The sequence below is a fragment of the Canis lupus genome, chromosome 27, assembly GCF_011100685.1.
Source record: "Canis lupus familiaris isolate Mischka breed German Shepherd chromosome 27, alternate assembly UU_Cfam_GSD_1.0, whole genome shotgun sequence".
Lineage (NCBI taxonomy): Eukaryota > Metazoa > Chordata > Mammalia > Carnivora > Canidae > Canis > Canis lupus.
This window is the reverse complement of record NC_049248.1, coordinates 2,743,890-2,757,196: the sequence shown is the minus strand read 5'-3', so window position 1 is coordinate 2,757,196 and position 13,307 is coordinate 2,743,890. Positions and strand designations below refer to the sequence as shown.

General features: G+C 35.4%; 1 protein-coding gene across 21 annotated transcripts in view; it reads left to right on the top strand.

The window, feature by feature from the left end:
- The window catches only part of ERC1 (ELKS/RAB6-interacting/CAST family member 1), a 539,792-nt gene that overhangs the window by 281,143 nt on the left and 245,342 nt on the right, over nucleotides 1–13,307 (top strand). The window contains exon 17 of one of the 21 annotated variants that reach the window (XM_038576372.1): nucleotides 2,393–2,417. The exons of the other annotated variants lie outside the window; for them this stretch is intronic. Coding sequence (XP_038432300.1) covers nucleotides 2,393–2,402 — 10 coding nt within the window. The 3' untranslated portion in view covers nucleotides 2,403–2,417. Of the gene's footprint in view, nucleotides 1–2,392; nucleotides 2,418–13,307 lie in introns of those variants that run through there. 21 annotated transcript variants of the gene reach the window in all.

The window sequence follows — 13,307 nt, the reverse complement described above, 5'->3', positions numbered from 1 at the left end:
GACCTTGTCTCTCAAATCACTTTCTTCAGTTGCTCAGAATATATTCTGTGGCACCATGATGTTCTTAGTTCTATTTTTCACAAGTTTTATGTCATACAGATTTAGCAACATAAAGTTTTAAAAGTAGTCCTTGCTTTAATTTCCTTTTAAATTTCCCCTTGTTCCTGTCTTTCAGTTTCATATCTTAGTAAAGTGGTCATTTAATACCTTTCTTTTAATAAGTTATCTCAGCACTTTAGAAATAATCCTCTACCTAGATAATCTGTTGAGAGAGTGGTCATTCTTTAACTGGCCCTCTCTGTTTGCACTGCCCTGTAGGCCAACCCACATGGCACTACCAAGTCAAAGAAGGAACAGTTTTTACCTTATTTTTACCTCTGGAACAGTGAATTAAATTCCCTGTTTTTTAAAAAATGTAGATTTCCAAAGTATGCCATACAAATAAAAAAGTAATGATTCATAAAACCTCCATTGAAAACTGTAACCTAAACTTAATTATACACAAAATACTATGAATGATATATTGTGGGTTCTAATACAATCCCTTTCGATTCCTTTTCACTATGAAACTGAACAAGAGAATAGTCTTTCTTCTGCTATATTCTGTACCTATTTTCCATAGGTTGAGCAAGTTCTATGAAAATCATAGTTTCATAAAAATTTTTATTAAGCATGAAAAATGAGTCTTTTTATTCATAGTGCCAACATAGGGTGAGCTGGCATTGGAGTGTGAATGCAAGGCAGTGGAGAATGAACCAGCTATTCTAGAAATTGTACTACTCAAACTCATGACCTGAATTGATACTTAAAATTTACTATTGTTATTATAACTGTCCTCAGTTGGGGGTTCTCAATTTCTACAGTTTGCTCAGAATTCACTTCATTCTTTTGTTAATTTGTAAGGGTTTATTCCTTCCAACTAGTTGTATGTGATACCTGCCTCTAGTTACTTATGACAATTAGTAGGAACATACTTCCTGGAATAAAAGAGCCTGAATCTGAATTTATTAGCTCTGTGACTTCAGCAAGTTCTTTAACCACTCTCTGCCTCAGTCTGCTCATTTTTAAAATAGTAATAATTATTTCTGCTTCATAGAATTTTCATGACAATAAAATAAATTACAATGGAAAAAGATATTATCTTTCTTTTGGATATTGACTGTGACGACCAGATTCTTCACTCTAATCATGGCAGAACCTGCCATATTTTAAATGTTTACATTGTTTAATTATGGATAATTGAATAAGTAAAAGGAATTTTTCATTTTAACCAGATAATTTGAAATGTTGAAGAAATATGGGAGGAATGCACTCTGCAAGAGAAATGAAACATGCATATTTAAAGAATCTAGAATAAGAAAAGTCTCCCCGAGGAAAAGGCAGAACTGACCTATATATCTAAAAAATACAGACTTTGTTTTAGCAAAGCACTGGAATAGTCTAGTTTTCTGCAATAATCCTGACCAAGTCAGACCAAAAGGAATGACCTAATCATTTTTCTCTAACCCTACCATTTATAATTGTAATTTTTGAGCATCTGCAACAAACAAATGGTGATCCTGCGTTTGAAGACCTGTGAAACTGTTCACTTGGTAGCATGTTAGTCAGTAGAAATGCTTGAGTTGATTAGCCATTCTCAAAGGAACATTTTTATTGGCAGATCCCATGTTGGTTCTTCCTTTCCTTATGCTGTGGTTTTGTTAGCCATTATTTTCTTATTCCACTTTTATATTACTCTCCTTCCCTAAGAAAGAAAGGGTGTATTGGAGAAGGGGACAAAATAATAAAATAACAGTTATAATAACCATAGTAAATTTTAAGTATCAATTCAGGTCATGAGTTTGAGTAGTACAATTTCTAGAATAGCTGGTTCATTCTCCACTGCCTTGCATTCACACTCCTACTGCCATCCCACCCTATGTTGGCACTATGAATAAAAAGACTCATTTTTCATGCTTAATAAAAATTTTTATGAAGCTATGAATTTCACTATCCTGAAAACAAGTATGTTTGAGAAAGTGATGGAAGAGCTCTTTTGTTTCTTTGAGATTCCAGAACTTTTTGTTAAGTAGCATTCCACTAGTAAAGTTGGCAAAGATTTCAAATCCTCTGTGGGCTAAATTATATACTCTTGAGATGCCTTTTGGCTAAAGAAAGTTCTAACTTCACGAAACAGTAAATTTTCATGTGTACCTAGGAGAGTCCAGGAATATAATCTAAATTCTGAAATTTAAAGAATCTTCTAAGAAAAATAGAATATGTTTAGAATTAAGAAAGCAGTTGAAAATGATTACTTGAAAAAGTTCAGGCTATTTGGGGATAGTATAGGTTAGATGTCAATCTGTTACACCTTGAATAGTTAAAATGAGTCTGTATTTTTTTTTTTTTTCAGATTTATTTGAGAGAGTGCAAGAAAGAGCAAGAGAGCAAACACTAATGGGAGGAGGGGCAAAAGGAGAGGGAGAAGCAGGAACAGGGAGCCCAATGCTGAGCTCCAACCTAGGACCCTGGGATCATGACCCAAGCTGAAGGCAGACACTTAACCAACTGAGCCACCCAGGTGCCCAAAGAGTCTGTATTTTAAATTATTTTATCTTCTGATATCCTGTAGTATTTCATTTTGAAATTTATTTTAAAGTTACTGATATTAAAAAAAAAAAAAAAAAAGAAAGAAAGAAAGAAATCCTGAGCAGCTGGGTGGCTCAGCGGTTTAGCACCACCTTCAGCCCAGGATTTGATCCTGGAGACCCAGCGTCGAGTCCCATGTCCGGCCGGATCCTGGTATGGAGCCTGCTTCTTCCTCTGTGTCTCTGCCCCTCTCTCTCTCTCTCTCTCTGTCTCTCATGAATAAATAAATAATTATTTTATTTTATTTTATTTTATTATTTTATTTATTTTATTTTATTTTATTTTATTTTATTTTATTTTATTTTATTTTATTTTATTTTATTTTATTTTATGATAAACACAGAGAGAGACAGAGACACAGGCAGAGGGAGAAGCAGGCTCCACGCTGGGAGCCCAACACGGGACTCGATCCCAGGACTCCAGGATCATGCCCTGGGCCAAAGGCAGGCACTGAACCGCTGAGCCACCCAGGGATCCCTTAAAAATCTTTAAAAAAACAAAAAAAGAAAAGAAATCCCAACTAAGGATTTATGACAACCTTCCAAATTAACCAGAAAATTAAAAAGTTATACAAATATATCCTAGGAACAGTTATACCCTAGTAACAAATTGAGGTGTTTTCTAAGTTACATAAGAACTTATATACTTTTTGCAAAGCCACATTTATTTATACCTCCATCAAATGCCCTTATTAGAGGCAGTAGACATATAATAAAGGTCTTATAGTGAACTTGGAAGCCTAAAATATTAAATTTTAAATATTCTGTAGGAAATCATATAAATTAATTTTTAAAATTCCTATACTTGAAAAAGAAAACAAAGTATGCTATATAGCATAACTATAAACAAGTAACACTGGTGGAACTGGTCCTTTGTATAGACACAGAGCAGAGTTTGTGTCTATATCAACTATCCCTTGGGACTTAGGGTCTTCCTTTCTAGTCTTGCTTAACTCCTTGATTCTGCCCCCTTTTTTCTACCATTATCTCCAGCTCGCTTATGTATCCACCTTATAGAATGTGTGATCTTAACTGTTACTAGCATCTTCCCTTATTAGACTAATAGTTTACTTGGGGCTCTGAGTTGTTATAGAACAATGGAAGAAATGAATTAAATATAGTAATTGTTAGAATTTTTTACCCCTTTCTGCTCCTAAACTTTGACCATGATCTCTGCTTTTCACAAGAGATACGGCATGTGTATTATGTTTTTCTCAAACCTTTTTATTTTCTTGAAACCTGAATTGGAATCAATTGCAAATAATCCCATGCCTTTCTCCTCCCTTAAAACTTTAATCTACCTTTTAGCCATTTAGAGCCACATATACTTTCCAAATAGAAGAAACCGTATTCTTCAAAAAATCATTCTTTTTAATCATCTTTTCATGTAAAGACCCTCAAATGGCTGGAATAATCTCTACGTAGCAAATAAAACATTTCAGATGAAGGGCCCCAAAGTACCTTTCTTTTTCAGGTTTTATTTTGCTTTCTCTGCCCCATCAATATATGTGGTTTGTGTGTAAGAATGTCCGTACTGTGCAAGGATGAAATCAAGAATATAGGTTATCTTCTTTCTCCCAAAGAGGAAAGGAATAGGATTATTGTCCTACTTCTTTTCATTTTCTTCTCTACTGGAGGTGTGGGAATGTATCAGCTAAAGAGCTAACTGATGCAGCTAGGTAAGCCTTAACCTAATTGCAATATCATTTTGAGAAAATCTGTTATATAATATACCAGGATGAGAACTTTTTTGGTTTGGGAGTTAAAACAAAGCGAACTTTTCCTTTCAAGACCTTCCTTTACAATGCCCTCAGAAAGTACCGTAGAGGTAATTACTCATTCTGTGAATGGATAAAATTTCTGTTGAGCTTTGGATGTAGATGGTAGTAATCCATCCATTTAACCATAAGATTTTCCTTAGAAGATCCAAGTAGGAGTATCAAAGATGCTCCCTGCAGCAAAGAATGTATTTACATTTGAACCAGTTTGCTTACATTATATAAAACCGGTATAGTAATACTTAGACCCACCTCATGATATTGTTGTGAGGATCAAATGAGGTAAAGTAATGGAAACCCTCTGAAATTAGTGAAGCTGAATATTTGCAAAGCAAGATATTCAGAATGGAAGATCCACTCTGTACTTAACTTCTTAGGTCTGCAGTTCTTTTATTCAGAAATGAAAGGGTTTCTTAAATCTCTAATATCTCTATCATTTAAAAATTGTATAGTTCTTTGAGTGACCTTCTGAGATGTCTTGATTCTGTAGTTGTAAATGCTCTGAGTAAATCTTGGAAATAACTTATGAATAAACAGTATACTGAAAAGAAGTTGGGAGTCAGATGTCCATGATTTCTTGGCTGAGGACTAGGCTGCACATTGACAGGAGACTACCCAGGGTTTACCAGAGACTAACCACTATGGGGATGAAAGTGGAATTGTGATACTAAAGGTAGAGTAGTGCTAGGGAATTTGAAGTTCCAGTCCATTCAGAGTGGCAAAATGCTTGTTAAAACTTCTGGCATCTTGCTGAAGTAACAGAAAGCTAGGTTTTAAGAATAGGGATCATGACCTACGATAAAGCCTGCTGTAGAGCCAGACCAACAAAACTTAAAGTTCCAAGAAAGTCAGGGAAGATTGAATTTGGAGGATAAGTCTTATCAAGAGAGGTTTGGGAAGTACCCTGAGCTTTCAGCAGATCAGACTAACAAAGGATAAATGTAAGACTACAAAAGTACAAGGAGGTCAGCTATTAACTAAATTACCTACTAGAATAGGGACACCTGGTTGACCCAGTGGTTGAGTATCCACCTTCGGCCCGGGTCATGATCCCAGGATCCTGGGATCAAGTTCGACACCAGGCTCACCACAGGGAGCCTGTTTCTCCCTCTGCCTATGTCTTTGTGCCTCTCTGTGTCTCTCATGAATAAACAAAATCTTAAAAAAAAAAAAAATTACCTACTGGAATAAAAATTAGTGCTCTTCAGAATAACATAACAGAATCCAGAGCCTTTACAGTGTATCAACTACAACATACTGTATTGGGTTTCAAAATTTGTCAGACATGGAAAGAAACAGTAACATATAACTCCTAATGAAGAAAAGCATGCAGTAGACATCAACTCCAAGAAGTCCTAAGAATCATATTTAACAGATAAAGACTTTAAAGTCACTATTATAAATATGTGTCAAGAACTTAAAAGAAAATGCCTTATCGATGATACAGGAAATCTTAGCCAACTAAGGAAAACTACTGAGAAGTAGAAATTTGGAAACTGAAATTTAATGAAAAGTTCATTGAATGGTCCTAGTAACAGACTAGAGCTGAAAACAGTCCATAAATTTTAAAAGAGATCAGTAGATAGTCAATTTGAAGAATGGGGAGAATGAGGAGTGTTACACAATGAATGGAGCCGTAGAGATATACTAACATACAGATAACTACACACAAAAAAGATAAAAGAGTAAGAAAGAGGCAGAAAAAAATTTTGAAAAAATAATGGCTGAAGTATTTCTCTAATTTGATTCCAAATACATAAATATAAGGAAGTCTATAGGAAATCTGTGTATCTCCTTATCAATTTTTTTATAAACCTTATAACTGCTCTAAAAATCTTTTAGAGGGGATCCCTGGGTGGCTCAGCGGTTTAGCGCCTGCCTTCGGCCCGGGGCATGATCCTGGAGACCCGGGATCGAGTCCCACATCAGGCTCCCTGCATGGAGCCTGCTTCTCCCTCTGCCTGTGTCTCTGCCTCTCTCTCTCTCTCTCTCTCTCTTTCTGTGTCTCTCATGAATAAATAAATAAAATCTTAAAAAATAATAAAATAAAAATCTTTTAGAAATAACACACATGTATTTACAGATCCCAGAAACTTAGTGAAACCTAGCAGGATAAATAGAAAGAAAACCACATCTGTTGACCTTGTAATTCAATTGTGGAAACAAAACATAAGGAGAAAAACAAAAGCAGCAAGGAGAAAACGACATACTACATAGAAAACATGATAGCTGAGTTCTTATCAAAAACATTGGAGATCAGAAGAAAATGGAACATCTTTTAAAATACTGGGGAGAGGGCAGCCCAGGTGGCTCAGTGGTTTAGCTCTGCCTTCAGCCCAGGGCATGATCCTGGAGACCCGGGATCGAGTCCCACGTCAGGCTTCCTGCATGGAGCCTGCTTCTCCCTCTGCCTGTGTCTCTGCCTCTCTCTCTCTCTCTCTCTCTCTCTCTCATTAATAAATGCATTTAAAAAAAATAGTTGTCTTTTAAGTAGAGTATGAGAAGAAAAAATTTTTTCTATATATGCCAACTAATTTGCCAGGTCTTAACCTGGCAAACCTGGCAAATTGGGAACTTTGGAGTAGACAAAGATTTCTTGGTATATAAAATATGTTAACCACAAAAGAAAATATTGATGAACTGGATTTGACCAAAATTAAAAGCAACTGTTCTTCAAAAGACACCACTAAGAAAATGAAAATAATTGTCAAAGATAAAAGATGTTTATGTGAAAAATATTTTGTATAGAACTTTCAAATGATAAATATCTATTACATATATGTTTCTATAGGATTTACCCCATTGTGTTACAGTCATTTATTTGCAAGCTTTATTTCCTTCCTCCGGACACCTGACATTTAGAAGTGTTGCTCATCTTGAATCTGTGCCTAGTACCCAACATATAACTGGCACTCAGTAAATATTTTTTGAATTGTACTGAATTATTTTTATCTTCAAAGTGAAAGTAAGTATTTTAAGAGAATATAAAGCCAAATAACTTTTTTTAAAAAGCCTTTGTGTTTGTCTTTTTTTACATGTTTGGTCTTTACAACACATTGAATATTGTTTAGGCCCAGAGTTCACCTTTTCTCTCTGGTTTAATAATTTAGGAAATTAAATATAAGATGCTAATTTGGCTAGGAACTGTTGATATGGAAAATATGTGTGATATACACATCAATTTTACACATAAGTCCTTCTCAGAGGGAAAAAAGTTGAACCTCTCATTTTAACAGAATATCTTGCTGTGTGTGTGAAAGTAATTGTGGCTGGACTCACTCTTTTTCTTCTTTGTCTTTTCTTCCACATAGTGATATTCTTATAATACCCCATCAACACTGGTATAATTTTCCGCCTAGAATGAAGTTATTCTTTCTGTTTATTTGTGGTCATGCAGTTTCTTATTAGAGATACTGTTGCTTTTTAGAGCAAAGTGGCTGGTTATTAGCTACTAGAGATAGCAAATACTTCTGGTCTTGAAATTAAGCTTTAGTTTCACAGGTGGTAGTGTACACATCTGGAGTGGACTTACCAGAATATATCTCCCAATTCAGGAATCTGGCATCATGTTTGGTGTTACCTTTCAAGTTCAGCGTACCCACAAATATATAGCAGTCTTTTTTGATATTCCTTTGTCTTTGGGTACATCTACCTCATATAACTTACCTTTTCTTTGATTATTTCTTGTTTTTTTGTTTGTTTGTTTTTTGCGTTTTTGGGGATTTTGGAGTTTTGTTTTGCTCTCTTTTTTTTTTAAGATTTTTTTATTCATGAGAGACACAGAGAGGAGAGAGAGAGAAAAAAAGAAAGAGAGATGGAGAGACAGGCAGAGGGAGAAGCAGGCTCCATGCAGGGAGCCTGACATGGTACTCGATCCCTGGTCTCCAGGATCAGGCCCTGGGCTGAAGGCGGCACTAAACCGCAGAGCCACCCCGGCTGCCCATCTCGTTTCTTTTTCTTTGTGTTTGCTTTTTCTTAGCTCAAGTATAAAACATTTGCAGCACTCAGAATTATGAAATGGTTAAATCTGGAGCTGGGGTTTAAGATTGTAAAAAGAGCAAGGTGGTGAAAATAAGATGATTCTCTTCTGTCATAAAAATGTATTTGATTCAGATATGTTTATGGATATTATTTATATGTTAAAAATAATCAAGATTTCTATTCACTATTCTTTTTTGTTGTTGAAAGGCAGACATTAGAATTATTAATTTCATATCATGGTTCCATTTCCCATAACATGAAATATAATAAAGTCTCATGTTACTTTGATCTTTTTTTATCTTTGGGAGTGAGCAGTGTAATCCTGATATATCACTAAATTAAATATGAAACAGATTAAATACTATCATGACCTTTCTAATATCCAGGCTTCTATTTGAAACATTTATTTATAACCAGTTCCTACTTTCAATGATAACATTAATCTGATTATGTTGTACTTCCGTTTACAAACCTTTAGAAGGCCCATATTTCAATCAAACCTTTGTAATTTTGTCCCTAGATAAATTTCTGGCTATGTATCCTTTTATACTTTTTATATTCATTCTCCAGAAACATCTAACTATTCATAGTTATTTTATATTCTCCTTCCCAGTGCTTTTGCTAAAAGCATTCTTCTGTCTTAAATGCTTTCTTCATAATTCTTCCTTTTGTGGTTACACTTTATTCTCACAGTTCACACCAAATCATATCGGCTATAGAGAAACCTGCCTAAATCTTGCCAATTCCTTACCTTCACAGAGCTCATAGACCTAAACACAGTTTTTTTGTAAAATGAAGCATAGGGTTCCATGGGTGAGTATAAAAATGGAGGTGCCTGGGTGGCTCAGTAACCTTGGTAGATTATGCCCTTAGCTCAGGTCATGATCCCAGGGTCCTAGGATTGAGCCACACATCAGGATCCCTGCTGCTCAGCAGGGATCCAGCTTCTCCCTCTCCCATAGCCCCTCCCCCTGCTCGTGCTCTGTCTTGTTCACTCTCAAATAAATAAATAAAATCTTTAAAAATAAATGGCCAGTATGAGTAGGGTACATCCTTGTGTATTATAAAAGTCTTTTGGTTTCCTGAGCTTTTCTCCTTAATCTCCTTAATCTATCCAAGGTGTGGTGGTTTCTTTTCATGAAATTGGGAGAGTACTCAGTGTTGATTTCACAGTATTACACTGTAGTAAGAAAACATAGTCTATAAAAAGTAAGCCAAAGAGGTGCAAAAATAGCTAAGTTTAATATAGAAATGTTTAAAATTATCCATTGACTGAATATACTGGCCTTAGACTGTATGTTGATTATATCTTCAGGCTATTATCAAGATGATGCCACCATTTCTAGGTGCTCTTGAGACTCCTCCTTAGATATAAGAACAGCTTTCTCAGAAGTCTTCTCCTCTCTCCTCCCATAATAGGCTTCCCTTCAAATTCATGTGGCCAGCCTGAATTACATGCCTAATGATTGGGAAGAGAAAAGGGGCTTACCATTTTTGCATTGTTTTAATTAGTATCTATCTACCCCTGAGGTCTGGAGAAAGGGTCTTTATCTTTGAGTCACACTGTGGAAGGATTGAATACATGAAAACTTTTGGAAGGAAGAAGACAGGAGGGTAGGAGTATGGATGTTGGTTTGACAGCCCAGTATAGTCTTCTACAGTTGCCTCCTAGTTGCCATATTTCAGTATGCCTTGAGCATCACTAAAGTTACTGGAAGGGAGAAAAAGGATGTCGATTCATCTGGAGAATTTGATACATGCCCTTATATTAAGAGAACTTCTGTTATTTCTGTGTAAATGTCCTTTAATACAGTTCAGTTATTTCCAGTTTTTACAATATTAGTTCTCCAGATTTTTGTTAACTTTTAGCTTTTTCTCTTAAGGATTTTTCTTACATGATTTGTAATTTTTAATAATGAGCTCATCTTCTGTGGGACTGCTTTTCTTGGAAGTCTTATTCAGATCAGCTTTGAGTTTGTGCAGGGACCAAATACATTTGTTGTTTCTGGATCAATATTTATATGAATCTCTGTGCTTAGAATTCTGTGTATCTCATGAACCTAATGATTTCCATAGATGATTATTTTCCCACCGGTAACTGTATACTCTTTGCTGTTCCACTGACCTGGTAGGCAAAGTTTTTCTTCTGGTCCCCACTTTACAGAAGGAGCCAACCTTTGTGACTTTTTTCTAGCTTCATATATGTAGATCATTTCCATCTCTTCTTAAGCCTGAATCCTGGAATCTCCTCCCTTGTCTTTCCTTAGCTTTTCAGGTCTGTAACCCAGTTTTGTACCTCTCACACTATTTTCACTTAAGCTCTCATCAGTGCTCTGACTTTGCGTTCTATGTTCATTCTTGACACTTCTGGTCTAGCTCATGCTTGATACCTCATTGTTACTTTCTGTTTTATACAGTATTTTCATGAGTCTCAAGCAGGAGGGGAGTGTCTTTTTATGTTGGCTTAGTTCATAAATATTTATCAGAATTATAAGTTCCATTTAAACCAAATTTATTTTCAGTATGTTAGCTTTTTCTCCTTCTCTCCTAATTTTTGGTGGCCTTTATTTTTGTATACATATTTTTCTTTCCTGAATGCTTCAAAATCCATAACAAGGGTTTTGATTGCTACTTTTTTTAAATTGATTGCTACTTATAAGTCAGAGTATGTGTTTCAAAAAGTTTGCTGTTTCTTAAGGTATGGGGTAAATCACAACTCTTAAACCAAATTTTATGTGGGAAGGTAGAAGAAACAGTGATGAAATACGTGCTTGCCCCTCTTCATCTGTATTTCTGAATTGTTATTTTGTTTAAGTTTTTGTAAAGTAGAGATTTACTTCTGCTTAAAAATGTTCATCTTTACCCACACTTTGTGTGTCTTATGGAATAGTTTATTTTTCCAATATACTATAGAGGGAGAAAAAAAAACCTTTCTGTTCTCAGCCTACTCATGATATCCAGCTCCTGTTGCTTTGGCTCACAGTTCATTCTACCTCATGATAAACACCTTCGTATCTCATTATAACTTAAACTCTGTAAGCTCTCCAAGCAGACTTTTAGAGGAAACTTACTGTATTATCTAAATGAGCCATGACAAGCCTGGGAGTGGAATTTACTGCTGGGAATAGACCAGGTGGTATTAAAGGGGCTTGTTCCATGTGGTAATATTGAAGTAGAAACTGAAGGAATGAACCTTTTTTTGCTACCAGTTTCCTGAAGAGATAAGACAGTCACACTGTGCTTGTGTATTTCCAGCTCTCCATGTAAAATTGTATTTAAGGATTCTTGTTATTTCTAGGTCTGATATTTTAATTCATTTTATTTTTATTTTATTGGCAGGCTTAATGTAATTAAAACCTTCAGTACTAAAATTCTAAGACACCAGGAGGTAGATTAAATTGTTGTTATATTATGAAATAGACTCTATAACTCTTCTTACTAGACATAAAGCCCTATTATGATGAAGTAATATTGTTTAAAGATGTCGATAATTTCCAGATGTGAAAGAGAGTGTAAGCAGTGTTTCTTCATCAAAACAAATACACATATTCCAGTTGAGGCTGTGCTAATTAAAAGAGTGTTTTCCCCTCATTTTGTCGTTATTCCATTTGTTAGAAAATATCCAAATAATTGCACTAAACACAAACTTTTATGCATTTGTCACACGCAAACAATAGAAATATATTGACGGTTGTTTTGGGGAGGTTTCATCTGGGAATAGTGTGGGTAAATACCCCCTTCTTCCCAGTCACCATCCTGGTAAGTACTGATGGACTCCAGAGCAAGAATGGCCCTAGAGACCATTTATAACCCATCTCTTTTATCACTGATTTGAGAGCTATTTTAGCAAATGGCAGCTGTTGTCAGTTTCTTCAGACTGAAAATAAATTAATTCTGTTTTTGTCATGCAGATAGTTAATCACATCAGTTAATTTTGAGCCAGTAAATACAGAAGGAATAGTAAAGTTTCCTAAGTGTTGCATAAAATAAGTTCTTTGTGATTTGACTCCTGAGTTAAGGTATTTTCTTCCCTTTTGTCAACCCCCAAAATCCTTCCATCTCCCACCCCTTACTTTGAGGTTTTCAACAGAATGCTTTAGTGAGCCACAGGCCCAGGAATCATGTTTGTCACGTTTTAGTACTTGGGATTGAATAGAATTTACTCCCTTTGAAGTTAGCTCTGGGTGTCAGCAATTTGAAGGAGTTTCTTCTCATCCTACCACTTTTTAGCTTTGGTGCTTACCTCTTGTATCTTTCTAATAATTACATCTTTGTTTTCATTTGTAAAGACTAAGATTGTTTTAGAGCTGTGTTTTGTCTTTATTTTAAACTAATACTGGAGTACCTCTGTGGTCACCAATCACTGTTTTGCTAAGTTAGTGATGCCTTTATGCTACCTAAGATTTTTTATTTAAAATTTGGGGATCCCTGGGTGGCTCAGTGGTTTAGCACCTGCCTTTGGCCCAGGGCATGATACTGGAGTCCTGGGATCCAGTCCCACATCAGGCTCCCTGCATGGAGCCTGCTTTTCCCTCTGCCTCTTTCTCTCTCTCTGTCTGTCTGTCTCTCATGAATAAATAAATTAAAAAAAAAAAAAAAACACAGACCACAAAATTTTTTTAAAAAATAAAATAAAATTTGCTCAAGCATTTTTTGCTTGGTTTTTAGGTCAGAGGACTCATGTCCTCTGTGGTATTCCTTTTTCATCTCAGCTTCTTAAAGAAGTGCTATAAATAGAGGCTTTCAACTTCGAAAGCACTGTGTATTTTCATTGACTAGAACTAAACTGAACTATAAGCTAATAAAAAGTACCAAATGAAAATATTATGGTATCTTATTGCATTCTATTGTAGGTGTAATGTAGTGTGAACAGACTAGCTTTGATTCATTGTAAATCCCATCTGAATACTGACAACATGGT